Source organism: Lontra canadensis, unplaced genomic scaffold (genome assembly GCF_010015895.1).
Source record: "Lontra canadensis isolate GAN:19392208 unplaced genomic scaffold, GSC_riverotter_1.0 scaffold16, whole genome shotgun sequence".
Taxonomy (NCBI): domain Eukaryota; kingdom Metazoa; phylum Chordata; class Mammalia; order Carnivora; family Mustelidae; genus Lontra; species Lontra canadensis.
The window spans coordinates 25,999,491-26,014,462 of NW_022631010.1; the positions used below are offsets into that span (position 1 = coordinate 25,999,491).

General features: G+C 40.9%; 1 protein-coding gene across 4 annotated transcripts in view; it reads left to right on the forward strand.

The window, feature by feature from the left end:
- SYNDIG1 (synapse differentiation inducing 1) overlaps nt 1-14,972 on the forward strand; it is a 174,732-nt gene that overhangs the window by 64,494 nt on the left and 95,266 nt on the right. For 3 of the 4 annotated variants that reach the window (XM_032859336.1, XM_032859338.1, XM_032859337.1), the window contains exon 2: nt 10,738-11,297. In XM_032859336.1, coding sequence (XP_032715227.1) covers nt 10,818-11,297 — 480 coding nt within the window. In that variant the 5' untranslated portion in view covers nt 10,738-10,817. Of the gene's footprint in view, nt 1-10,737; nt 11,298-14,972 lie in introns of those variants that run through there. The other variant, XM_032859339.1, reaches the window with a different exon arrangement.

A 14,972-nucleotide genomic window follows, 5' to 3' on the forward strand; every position in this document is an offset into this window, starting at 1 on the left:
TAACCTCAAGCATGGAGTCTGGATGGTAGGCTCACATGAGCCTCTCAGGAGAGACATAATCACAAGTCCTGGTGTAATCCCATCCCTAACATCAACAGTGCTGAGGAAGGACTTGGTGAGCAATAGTATTTGTCAACACAGAGAGCACCATTCATAGTTTTTGTGCAAAAGTAAGTCAACCTAAATAAACTTGGGAAATTTTTCCACAAACATGTCTACTTGAAGTGTCTTTTGAAAAATTAGAAGTGGCAGCATAAAAACACGTTTCATCAGGGACAGAGGCAGCAGGTATCAGGAGCCAGACTGCCTCAAGACATCCATGTGCCCTGTCAGGCTTGGGGGTCATGGGGGGCACTGCCTCGGAGACCTTTGGTCTGACCATCAGCTGAGGAGGGCTTTCTGGGTGGCCTGAATCTGAGGGGCATCTCTGAGGCACAATAACAGAATTGGTGACTGCAGGGCACAGTGAAGAGGAGTAAAAATTTGAAAATGGAATATTAGTCAGCCACCAGAAAGGATGAATACCCAACTTTTGCATCAACATGGATGGAACTGGAGGAGATTATGCTGAGTGAAATAAGTCAAGCAGGCAGAGTTAATTATCACATGGTTTCACTTATTTGAGGAACATAAGGAATAGCATGGAGGGCATTAGGAGAAGAAAGGGAAAAATGAAGGGGGAAATCAAAGGGGGTCATGAACCATGACACTCGGGAAACAAACTGAGGGTTTAGAGAGGAGAGGGATGGGAGAATGGGTTTGCCTGGTGATGGGTGTTAAGGAGGGCACATACTGCATGGAGCATGGTGTTATATGCAAACAACGAATCATGGAACACTACATCAAAAACTAATGATGTACTACTATATGGTGACTAGCATAACATAATTTAAAAAAAAAAAAGTTGAGACTGGCTTCTAAACTGGAATTAGAAGGATGAGCCATGTGGAGAGTGACTTTGAAACTTGGTTTATTGGCAAAAGAAGCACCAAGAATCAAACACTCAAGTAAACAAGCAAACAAACAAATGAAAACAATAACAAAATGGGTGGGGGGACCAAGAGCTCTACGCTTAGCTGTGCTCCCAATTTTTGTGCCCCACCTCCCCTTCCTCATGATCGTCGATTTTGGCTGTTTTCTCTTCCTGGGTGGGTCCTCTGTCTGACAGGCTGTTCACAAATATTTTCCCATAGATTATTCCACAGAAACCCTGCCTCTGACCAGAGTAGTGAGCAATAGGAGTTGGGGCCAGCTTTGTTGCCTTCACCTCCTCCTGGGCGAGCCCCACTCTGCCTCCAAACCAGTGAATGAGCTACAGTTAGTACTTACCTTGTGATCCTCAGAGACACCCCTGAGAAAGTGAGGCTGCCTGCTGCTTTGTGTCTCGGGGGAGGGAGGGACAGCTCAGGGAACCAGGTCAGTGCTGTGCCCCTCCAGAGCTCTCACAGGGCTTCTGGGAGATGGCCCTAGGACACAGCCATCTCAGTGTTTGAAACCCTGTATTTGTAAACCTAGCTGAACTCCATCTTCTGAAAAGTGGAAAACCACCCGTAGCTGGGAGAACAGTCGTACTTGTACCTATGATTGATGAGTAAGAGCACACCTGTGGTCGGCAGATACCCTCACACAGAAACCCCTCAGTTAAAGAGGAAGGACTCATGAGGCACCCAGGTGGCTCAGTTGGTTAGACATCTGCCTTCAGCTCAGGTCATGATCCCGAAGTCCTGGGATAGGATAGAGCCCTGCTTTGGTCTCTCTGCTCAGGGGAGAGTCTGTTTCTCTCTCTCCCTCTGTGCTCTCTCTCTCTCTCAAATAAATAAATACAATCTTAAAAAAAAAAAAATCAGAAGGACTCACAAAGAGAAGTACCTGCTTTCCGGCAGGGCCTTTGGGACCCTCATGGAGGTCTCGTCATCTGCTGTGATAGCAGCAGACCAGGATTTGGTAGCCGGGCCTCTTCTGAACACTGATGTCACTACTCACACTACCTCTTTATGATCAGTTTGTCAAAAGGATGAAATACACAAACCCCAGGAATCCTAATCAGTGCTCTCTTGACTCGTGGCACCCTAAAGTCTCCTGCAGGGCATTGATCCCTTCCCATTGCGCTGAGGCCAACTGAATAAGTACAGAGATCTCTCTGCATCAGAGCCAGACCCCCAGTGCTGGTGGTGCTTTCTCAGGTACCCATTTCCCATGCTGTCCACAGACCCAACTGCCTCCATATTCCTCATATTCCACTTGAGGACCTTTCTTCCCCAGCGCCCATTGCCAAAGTAGAGTTTATCTATGCATTGACATCCAAGATCCTCCTAATGAAGCCTCTCCCCTCTCCCCTCCACCTTCAACTTCTCTGCTAGCTCCCCTCTGCCACAGTTGTCCCAACACTACCTGCATGCATCCCTGCCCCTTTGCCTGGTCTCATGTTCTTCCCTCTGCCTATAGCATCTGTCTTATACATCATCACCTGATATTTTAAAAACTCTTTAATATGGAAAGTTTCAAACCCACATGAAAGTAGAAAGAAGTGGACAATGGATGGAGCCCATGTACCCATCAACCAACTTCACTGATGATCAGCCTGTGGCCAATTTTGTTTTCTCTGTATGCTACCCACTCCTCCTCCTAAAACAGATGGTTTTCAAACAAATCCCAGACATCACATCATTTATTAAATCTGTGAATATTTCAGTATGAATCTCTAAAAGTAGGAAGTTCTTCCTTTTTTAGGTAGCTCTTTTGTAGTCCTCATCATATACCTTCAAAAATCAACAATGCCTAAAAAAAAAATTACAAGAACACTTAAGTGTCATCAACTAGCTAGCCTGTGTTCTCATTTCACCAATGTCTAATATAGAAATGTATGTGAATGCATGTATAAATGTAGAGACACTTATGTATGAATATGTTTATATAAGTATATGGATGTGTTTGTGTGTATACAGAGACATGTACATACACATGTACATACAAAAACATGTCAGCTCATTTGTTTGATTAGATTGAAATAAGATTAGAATGTAATTGTAATGTAAATAAATGTAATGAAATAAGATCAACATGTAAGTTAGGAGGTGCCTGGGTGGCTAGGTCAGTTAAGCATCTGCCTTTGGCTTAGGTCATGATCTCAGGATCTTAGGATCCAGACCCATGTCAGGCTCTCTGCTCAGCAGGAAGCCTGCTTCTCCCTCTCCCTCTGCCTGCCGCCCTGCCTACTTGTGCTCTCTGTCTGTCTGTCAAATAAATAAATAAAATCTTTAACACACGATTAGTTGCTATGTCTTCTAAGTCTCTTTAAAATACAGAATCTTTATTGTGTTCTCTCTCTCTCTCTCTCTCGTTCTTCCTATAGAGTTGTCCACATTCTGGATTTTGCTGATTGCATAAAACTGTGATATCATTTGATATGTTCTCCTGTCCTCTGAATTTCCTATAATAGGTAGCTGGATATAGAGATTTGATTAAAATAAGGCCGTGTTTTGCTTCCTTTTGCTTTGTTTGGCATGAAGACATTTGTGGGAGTTGACACAAAATGAACAATCATTTTTAAAAATTTTAAAGAGACAGTTAAGGAATTTTATTGAAACCCAAGTGAGAACAGCTGCCTGGAATGTACAATCTTCACGAAGAAGAAAGTGCTCCAGGGAAGGAACATTTGCTGCATGGCTACCTATGATTCTTTTGTTTTTTTGTTTTTTTAATATATATATATATAATATATAATATATATATATATATAATATATTATATATATATATATAAAGAGTTACAAATTATCATTACAAAGGACATACCAGAAAATTATTGACCTTATCTTGTGTCTTTATTATGTGCAAGGCCGTGGGACTCGAATCTTACAGGAACCAGGAAAGGTTTTTTTGTTTTTCTTATCTTTGTGTTTGGAATACTCCTTTTTAGTTATTTTTCTAATGAAGCAGATGTACAGCGTATGCTGAGGGCAGAAACAGAGCTTTCAGGTTTTGCCAAGTCTTTTTGACCTTGGTAAATGTTAAACTATGGCTTCCCTGGGAGCCGGGAGCAGGGCCCACAGGTGTTAAAAGCTGCGAATTTCCTTTATCATAGGTGCTGGCATGCATTGTCATCAGAAAGCCTGTAATGTCTATTGTCTTTATTTTTGCCCTGCTAGCAGCCATCAGCAGCTATAAGCCCTTTTATAACACCTGTCTAATTATCTGAGTGTAGCTTATATTCATTTAGATTCCATAGGAAGATCTGTGAATGGCATTTCTCTAGTTCTTTGTGTTGGCTTCCCTATACTTGGAGGTCAGTGTGACTGGGTATAAAACCCTGAATTCATGCTTTAGTAAGCATTCATTGCCTCGCTCTACTGGCTTCTGTGATTAAGCATTTTTATTCACGAGTTTAGTGATAATCTGGTTTTCTTACTCTTTTTAGTGACTCAGGTAATTCTGTTGTTTTTTTTTTTTAATTCCCAGAAAACCAAAGGTGTTTTTGTGTTTGTTTTCCTTTAAAGTTAGGTAGACTTACTATAATTTATATGGATTTAGTTATTCTGGGTTAGTTTTCCCAGGTACTCAGTGTACCCCTTCAACATTAATTACAGGAAAATTTTCTTAAATCATAGTTTTAACATTTGCTCTTTTCCATTGTTTGTTTGCTTTTCTAAAGTCTCCTTTTGTTTTGTCTCTTTTCTATATGCCTTACTTTCCTTCAGAATGTTTTCAGCACTCCAAATGCACAAAAGGAAATGTGCATCTTTAGTGTCACAGTTGAATTTGCTTTGGAACCTCTGCTCCCCCAAGATGCATATTATGTGCATTACCTGAGGACCTTTCCCTTGCCCTGTCCATGATGGAGCTGTCCCCACCCTGAGCCAAACAACCTTCCCTTTGCTTCTACAATACAATTTGTGTGCTCTAGAATTTTATATAAATTGAAATATTCATGCTTTTCAAATTTAATACCTGTTAAAACATAACATTACATGTTGTATTTCTTTTAAGGTGTGATCCACTGTGCTTTTCCACTCCTGTGTCCCTTCTGGTTTAGTCTTGACTTCTGAAATTACTTTCTTTCGAATTCTTTCCCAGGTTCTGTTCACATCTCTTTCTATTCTCAAATTACATTGCTTCTGATTTTTCCCCAGTTCTGATAAATATTGTTTGCTCATAATATCTGTCATTTTCTTAACTGCTTTTAGCTTAGTTTGAAATAACTGCTATTACAGTGGTTTATGTCATTGCTTATCTTTTCATTGATTTGATCTTTACTATTAGAAACTCATCTTTCTATCTCCTGTAAGAACCTAACATGGTGTCTTACAATAATAAATTTTATACACACCACACACACACACACACACACACACACACATAACACACACACACACTTTTTTTCTATTAAACTGAAACCTAACTTTTTATGATCGGTGTGAGATTTTTTTTTTCACTACCTTGTGGAAAGCTCTGTCTAATTTCATAAAATCCAAGACTCGTGGGCGAGAGGTACAAATCATGGAGCTGAAAGGGACCTTAAAGTTTCTCTTGCTTAACTACTTTATTAACAAATCCACTTTCATAGGCAAATTGCCCAACATTACACAGACATTTAGTATCAAAGCTGTCACTAAATCCCTGGTTTCCTAGCTCTTAGAATAGTTTTCTTTATATCATGACAGTCCCAAAGTAAGGAAAACTTGTTTCCATATGATATGAAGTTCGTACAGATGTTGTATACCTACTTTTGTTTTATTTTTTTTTCTTTTTCACGATCTCTATCAGTTCTCTCTCTCTCTCTTTTTCAATTCACTGAAAGTATTTACTTGAGCCATAAAATTTATCTCTTGGAAGCCCATGTACTTTGAAACATCAGATGTGATATTCTGATCCTAAGCAGAAAGGATCGTAATGGCTTGGATTACTTAGATTCATCATTTTCTTTTTTCTTTTTTTTTTAATTTTACTTATTTGTTTGTTTGTTTCAGAGATAGAATTGAGTGATTCATCAGTTGCATTTAACACCCAGTGCTCATTACATCAAGTGCCCTCCTCAATGCCCATAACTCAGTTATCCCTCCTCCCCTACTCACTCTCTCCAATGACTATCAGTTTGTTTCCTAGAGTTCAGCATCTCTTATAGTTTGCCTCCCTCTCAGTGTTCATCTTACTTTATTTTTCTTTCACTTACCCTATGCTCATCTGTTTTGTTTCTTAAATTCCACATATGAGTGAAGTCATATGGTATTTCTATTTCTCTGACCAATTTATTTCAATTAGCATAATACCCTCTAGTTTCACCCACACCATTGCAAATAGCAAGCTTTCATCATTTCTGATTGCTGAGTAATATCCCATTGTGTATATACCACAACTTTTTTATCCATTCATCTGTCAACGGACACCTGGACTTTTTCCATACTTTGGCTATTTTGGACATGCTGCCATAAACATTGGGATGCATGTGTCGCCTTGAATCACTGTTTGTATCTTTTGGATAAATACCCAGGAGTGCAATTATTGGATCGTATCATTTTCTTATCTGTCTGGTATTCATCTAAACTTGTAAACAGGAGGGTTCTTCAAACACCAGTACAGATAACAAGAACCAGGGAAGGAGGAGTAACTGGGGATCACAGGCAGACACATGGAGCTGCCCCCTCACCCCACTCTCCCACCCCCATCTACCAGCAGCTATAAGAGAAGAAGATGCAGCATAACTGACTGGTGTGATGCCTTCCAACTGGCTTCCAGTGCTGGACTCATAGAAACAGCCTTCAAAACTTTACGCAGAGAATGAAGTTGGGAGATTGGCCATTGATGCACTCCAGAAAGAGTTTTGTCAACAGGAGGCAGCATGCAAGATGTAGTCAAGGCTATTTAAGCTGATGAAGAGTCAAATAAGAGACAGCCACTGGTTCTGAATATCATGGACTGAGAAAAAAAAAATAAAATAAGCAAAGTATTATTTGTTATACAATATGACAAGTGATATTATATAAACCTATATGTGTTATAAGGAGCCTGGGAAGAACAGCACAGTCACTGGATTAGGATTCCAAAAAGCAGTGAGGAGGAGGTTGGTGGGTTACCCCAATGAGTAGCAACATTTTCTCTCCTTGTTATCTCTGAGCTGCTAAACTCCTGCTGGTGGAAACCTGCTCTCAGGGAGGATGGGGTAGAAGTGAACACAGAGGAAATGAGCTAATAGGAATTATGAAGTGAAATACAATATATATAATAAGCTGGTCTGTGTTTAAAGACATAGTGAAGGATGCTGCAAGTGATAAAGATAAGATTTCACTGATTTCAGCCTCTTTCATCCCAATGTAATCATAACGTATGATGCTCATAGTTGGAAAAATTCACTTCAAGAAGAAATGAATTTAAGTGTGCTCGATATATTTATTTGAAGACTTTTTTAAAAAGAGAGTAAATTATCCTTTGTACAATGGAGCCAACTAGTACAACAGGCCAAAACTTGCAGTATATACAATGGAACAAAAAAAGCCTCAACCTTATGTTCAGAATCATCATTTTCTGTGGTGCAGATTCTGATTCAGTGCTCCCAGGTGTATTGACGAGTCCACCTTTCTAACAAACTTCCAGGTGGTCCTGATGCTGCCAGGTCTCGGCTGTTACTTTAGGTGTCAAACTGTGGACAGCACCTCAGAGACCTAAGTTGTGCCTACCTCAAGGTGCTGTAACATCAGATTCACATTTGCACCTTGTGCAGCTCAAGGAGATCACTAAGTGGGGATTATTCTAATTACATAACACTTGAGACTTTATTTCAACTGTTCATTGAGTACTTATTGCATACCAGGTGCTAGAGAGGGAAAAGGTAATATTGGTTCTTTAGTCTCAAGGAGCTCTGGGAGAAAAGCAGGGCCAAGGGCTGGAGGAGGATGTTGACATTAGAAGCTGTCATGTTTGCTGAGGAGGAGGCAATAGGAGCCATAACAGAAACTGTAATACAGCGGCTGAGAACACACCAGAAATGGGAGAGGTCCCTCTAGCTGGGCAACAACATGCAACTCCATTGAAGATGTGGAGTTGGAACAGATGCATCCACATCTCTTTTGTAAGATACTTAAAACAGATTTGAGGAGAAGGAGCTCAGTCTGAGGAACCAAATTACACTTCAAGAAGATTATTCTAAACTTTGTAGTATATCTGGCAATCACAAACCCTACAAGGGGCCCAATTTTGAGTGGCTTCTCTGTAGGACAAGATTAGAGAGGTTGAGGGTTTGGATCAGAAGCACCTCAATGAGCATATTGTGCTAGCTTGGAAGATGATCAATCCCAGAGATGATGCTGACACATGTTGTGCCTTGCATGTTGCCGGTACTCAAAAGATCTTGTCTAAATAGTTTAATTAATGTTTTAGCTCTCAGACTGTAAATTTGTCTCCAGAGCTAAGTATTTCTCAGTAGCACATCAGCAGATGTGGCAGTGTGTTTTTTGACCTCTCTTAAATCTGACACAGTATCACATAAATAATACCCACCATCTCTCCGTGCATATGCTGTAGCTTGACTAGTCATTTGTCAAGTCTACTAAAATGTTATTTTCTAGTTAGTCACAAAGGTGACCTCTCTCTCTCGGCCAGTCTGAAATTTTAAATTCTTGTAACTACCACCAATAAAGCAATTATGGTATCAGAAAATTCCAAAATCTAATAAAAAGCTAGAGTACTCAAAGTCCCTAAGATGGAAAAGTTTTCATGATAATAGCTACTAACTCACAAAGAGGAAATTCTTGAGGAAATTCATTCTTTTTGTTGTTAGGAAAAGTCTAAGCATTTATAAATCTTAAGAAAATGTTGTCCTTACATCATGATTATTTTTTTCTTATAGGAAATTACTCAAGTGCTTTTGAATTATTTTATTTAAAATTTTTAGTATTTTTTATTTCTTAACTGTAGTTGACATACCATCTTAGTTTTATGTGTGCAACATAGTAATTCAACAAGTCTATGCATTACTTAGTGCTTGCCATGATGAGTGTAGTCGCCACCTATCACCATACAATGTTATTACTTTACTTTTCATCCCCATGACTTATGTATTTTATAACTGGAGAATTGTACCTCCTAATCTCAGGTCCATCCATGTTGTTGTAAATGGCAAGATCTCATTCTCTTTTATGGCTGAGAAATATTCCATTATATATGTGTGTATGTACACACGTGTGTACACACACATGTGTGTACACACACACACACACACACACACTATGTCTTTAACCATTCATCTATTGATAAACATCTTGGGTTGCTTCTATTCTTGGCTATTATAAATAATGCTGCAATAAACATAGGGGTGCATATATATTTTCAAATTAGTGTTTTCATTTTCTTTGGGTAAATACCCAGTAGTATTTGGTATTTTGATCATATGGTATTTTTATCTTTAATTTTTTGAGGAAGCACCATATTTGTTTTCTATAGTGGCTGCACCAATTTACATTCCCACCAAAAGTGCAGGAGGGTTCCTTTTTTCCACATCTTCACCAATACTTATTATTACTTGTCCTTTTGATACTAGCTATTCTGACTGGTATGAGGTCACCATGATTCTGATTTGCATTTCACTGATCATGAGTGATGTTGATCATCTTTCATATGGCTGTTTGCCATCGGTATGTCTTCTTTGGAAAAATGTCTATTTAGGTCCTCTGCCCATTTTTAATTAATCTTTTTTATTTTGTTTGGTTTGGTTTGGTTTGGTGTTGAGTTGTGTAAATTCTTCATATATTTTGGATATTAACCTCTTATCAGTTACATATTTTTATCAGATACATTATTTGCAAATATCTTTTGTCTTTTTATTTGTTGAGGGTTTTCTTTGCTGTGCAAGGAAATGCATTATCTCCCAAAATCTTAATCTTTGGTATCTTTTTCTTTCTCCTCCTCCTTTTCTTTCTTTATTTCTCTTTTCTTTCTTTCTTTTTTCTTTTTTTCTTTTTTTGGAACATTCAATATGCTAGAAAAGAATGTCATCTAGGGAGAAACAACTTAGAGGGGTTTTTAATTGTATCCCATATATGTAGATGTTTCTCTAAGTTGAGTACCATTAAGGCAGGGGAACTTCTAGTTCAATTCCTGGAACTGTGTTGGAAGTCCAGTAGGCATATGTGAGCATTGAGCTAGTGCTAATACATACGTTAGAATGTACACGTGAGTGTTTCCTTAGTTGGGGAATTTTGTCTATATACAGAACTAATGGTGTGGGTTTTCTTGTCATTTATCTTCTAAATCTGTGTGGGACATTTATTTAGACCTGTTCTTCCTTGGGTGTATGTTTTCTGCTTAAATGAATAGCCATGGACCTGGGAAGATTTGGTCCCCATTACAGATTTACAGCCTTATTTTCCCTGTGGACTGGCCCAGTGTTAATGTGATTGGATTTACCCGAGGGTTTCAAGATGTTTGCTGGCAATCATAGATTTCTCTAGAGCTGCAGTGGTTCCAATTTCTGCAGAATCTCCTTTATTTGGAAGCAAAGACTTTATAGGGATGTGAGTAGTCAATTTCTGGCTTTATCTGACTGGTTGCCCTGATACAGCCTTTTAAAAATTGGTAGCATAGGTAGGACTAGACTATTGTCTGACCGGATCCCCACCCCCATCCCCCAGCTCCTGTGCATCAGCTGACTAGTGCAAGCTGAAACAGCAAGGTTGCAGGTGATTAGCTTGTTTTCAGATGTGATTTTTTTTTTTTTTTTAAATCTCATCTCTGTTTCCTCTTCTTCCAGGAGAAATGGGTCCCATGAGGCAAGTGTGACCCTGGAGTGCGGACTGCCAGCCTGACACCCAGTCAGGGAGGGAGAGCATCATGGATGGCATAATTGAACAGAAGAGCATGCTGGTGCACAGTAAAATCAGTGATGCTGGCAAGAGGAATGGCTTAATTAACACAAGAAACTTCATGGCCGAGAGCAGAGATGGCCTGGTGTCCGTTTACCCAGCACCACAGTACCAGAGCTGTCGGGTAGTGGGTAGCACAGCTCCAGCCAGCCTGGATAGCAGCAGAAATGAGCCAGTCCAGCAACTGCTGGACCCCAACACACTTCAACAGTCTGTGGAGTCCCATTTCCGACCCAACATTATCCTCTACTCAGAGGGTGTGCTGCGTTCTTGGGGGGATGGCGTGGCTGCCGACTGTTGTGAGACCACCTTCATTGAGGACCGGTCACCCACCAAAGAGAGTCTGGAGTACCCTGATGGGAAGTTCATTGACCTCTCGGCTGATGACATCAAGATCCACACCCTCTCATACGATGTGGAGGAGGAGGAGGAATTCCAGGAGCTAGAGGTCAGAGGATGTGTTTATCATGAGCCTTTGGGAACGGGACATGGAGATTGGGTGGGGACTTATGAGTGCCTGGCAAAAGTTAGGGATTGCAATTAATGTGCAGAAATGCGGAGAAACTGAAGCACTATTAAATATTAATTGAAGATGAAGTGGAGAAAGACTAGTAGGAGCTTCAGCAGGGATGCTGGCAGAGGTGACCCAAGGGAATAGCTATGAGGATGGAGCTACTAGTGAACTAAAGTGTTGCCAGCACCAGAAGTCAGCTGGGGATTCCTCCTAATGGCTCCCACTTGGGAGAGAGGGGTCATTGGCAAAAGTGATCAAGGTGAGAGGACCTAGCACATGGTCCTAGTGCCACATGAAGCTGGAAAGTCATGTGTAGGGACAATTTGAGAAGAGTTTTTGCTGTCACAAACCGTTTCCTAAATTTGGCATTCCAGAGTTCCTACTAAGGGAACCTTGGTATAGCTAAACCTGCTGGAAGAAACAGTAGGAATGCTGGGCTAAAGGGTAGATGAGTTGAGTTGTTACAAGAGTCACTGCTTCAGTAGACTGGAGGGCAGGTAAGGGCATTTGGGTTCCATGCTTTGAAACATGTTATGTTGGGCATGGTATAACACAACACAGCAGCCAAGGAAACCAGAAGCATCAGGCCTAGAGGTGGAATGAGAACCAGAATTAACTGGAAGGAGATGGTTTTAATCAGAAAGGAAATTCAGAAATGGGAAATGTTTTGTAGTGATTCTTATGAATGGAGCCTATGAAAACCAGCTGGGAGGGAGTCCAGAGAAGTCAAGTTGTAGGAGAGGCCATCAGAGGAGACCTTTATACCCTCTGGGGACACTTGTTAAGGGGAACAGGATGGGGTTGGCTCTGGCAATGCTGAAGTTTTTAGAAAGCTGCAAGAAGTACTTTGGCTTCCATTCACAAGCCTTTTTCACATGTCCATTCGTTTTCAAGGCCTGAGGGCATCACTAAATGCAAAAGTATGAATGTCGCTTGACCTGCATGAAGTTCAGGAAACAAATACACAAAAAAGCAATTTTCACAAAATACAGGAGTTATGATGGTAGAGTACCAATCCTGCTCTGAGGGCATCAAAAGAGGGGGGTCAGGAGTCATTACAGAAGAAGCACCCCCCGTGTTACATCTTGAGAAGAACCAGAACAAAATGGCTTATGGGGAGTGGTGGTGGGAGAACTCTGGTCCAAGGGGATATCATGAGCAGAAAAAACACAGAGGCATCCAACCTAGGTCTGCAGGGTACCGTAACTGTTTACAGTAGTTAAGACCTGTGGATCATGGTGAAGCTGGGGAGACAGGACCATACCAGCCTTCTGAGAGAGGCTGGAATTTAGGCAAGATCACAAACCTAGATGCCTACAGAAGTAAGGACAGATAACAACATAAAGAAGGAGCCCTCTATTGAGGAGAGTGGCCTGAGACTTGAGAGTCCAGGCCCACTGTCAGCTATAGGAGTGTTGCTTGCTGCACCTCATAAACCACACTGCTAGAAACCCCAATGGGCATCATGGGTGGGGTAGTCCCTGAGGGTTCTCAGACAGGAGGGCTGGGGTCGAATTCGAGTTTTCAGAAGCTGCTATGGCTGCAGAGTGGAACAGAGTGGGGAGATAGAGGGGAGAGGGGAGGGGCATGGGGCTAAGACCAGACTGGATTTACAGAGCATATTGAGACCTGTCCTAAGAGATGATGAGAGAATCAGGACAGTAGTAGAAGTGAAGAAGTGAAGTTTGCCATTGTTCAGCCACGATGGGAAAGAAGGTGTCAGGTCTGCCCTGTGCAGAGATGTCCCTAAGCTTCCAAATGGTCAAGCTGGCCATCAGAAGATTTTCAGCTTTGTTAGGAATATTTGGAAAATAATAAATAATACTAAAAATGTAAAAGAAATCTGTGAATGTTTCCATCATCACTTTGTCACTTGTGTGAGCTGCATTCCTCCCTCCTTCTCCTTATATCCATCAACTTAAAGTCCATATCCTTGAATAACTACATTCCACCAGGGTAGGTGAGGATGAACAGGTGAGTTACTCATCTTCTTAGTCCTTAGTTTACTTCCATTCTGAGACTTCATAATGAACTGCACTAAAAGGAATTGTATTCCTCTTTCTTTAAGACTAGCATGGGCTTCAGATTGAGCTTGCACATAAACACGGCCATTATTTAAGTACAAATAGTCATTTCATGATATGTCTCAAATCACATTTTTGGCAATCAATTATTGAGTCCATTTTTTGGCAACAATTTTCAGAAAATGACCTCGACCAGTAGATGCGGCCTTTGGAATTCTGCACAGGACCAGAACACACTTAGAGACAGTCTTTTAAATTAAATGCTAGGAGGTTGGTGGCTGGCACAACAGGCTTCCCTACCTGGTCAGTCCAAGACCTTGACAGGTAATACAGGTTTCTGGGGAAATGAGCTCTCCCACCCAGTCTGTTTCCCTGTCCTGGCAACAGTAGTGATAGCCTATCAGAAACAGTTAACTTTAATGACACAGCAGCGGGACTCTTTACTCATGATGTAGTACTCATGAGTAAATGATGTAGTACTTACTGTGTATTAACATGTTTATAATCACCTCTGATACAATAAGGTGGAACATGCTGGCATTTATATCTTAGCCAGAAAGGGCACACCCAATGACATTGGTGGAATAAGTTGTTTAAAAGTTGGATTTCCTCATCAGAGACTTTCTGGTTGGCAAACCCAGACCAAGAAAAGGCTCTTTGCACAGGCTCTGAGGGGAAAGAATCAAGACCCAGTATGTCTCCTGTCACTCCTTCAGTGCTATTTAATATAGCCATGGGAATCCAAAGTGGTTGACTTGGTCCATGAGGAATTCTGTAAAAACAAGATTTTTCTCAGCAACGTTCTTATGGTGTAGCCATGGCAGTCTTTATTTAGGAAGAAAAACTAATGAGTAGCTAGAAGAGTCAGTGTGCACGCAGCCACTGTTGTAAAGTTTACTGTTTTTCCATTGCATGAAATAATAAAGGGGCATGTATCAGTTAGCATTTGCTGCATAACAAATATTGTAAAGCCTAATGGCTTAATACATTTATTTAGGTCATGATTATTGGGGTCAACAGCTGGAATTGGTGTCAGCCAGATGGTTCTTGCTCTGCTAGTCTCACTCAGTTTCCCTCACTAGTCTGTAGGGAGCTGCAGCTCAGCTATGCAGCTGTACTAGAGACTGCTGTCTGGCCATTGACTGAGATGACAGAGGTGGCTGGACCACATGTCTCTAATCATCCAGCAGGTCACTCCACCACATAGCAGTCATGCTAGAGATCCCAGGAGCAGCAAGAGAGGGTGAGTCCCCACATATGAGGCCTTTCTGAGTCTTTGCTCGTGTTATGCATGCCATTGTCTTATTGCCCAAAGGGAGGTGCATGGCTAAGCCCAAAGTCAGTGTGGGAGGGACTTTTTAGGATGACAGTATGCGAACAAATTGGGTACCAATTATTGTAGTCTGTAGTCTACCACAGAGCAAAAACATTTGGCCTATTTGAGGTCTGATTGAACAGAGAGACAACAGCCATAGTTATTTTGATTGAACAGAGAGACAACAGCCATAGTTATTTTGTGACTTAAACAGAAAACACAGTAGATATTGATCTGAAGCCCTTCCCAGAAGACAGCACTACTTCAGAG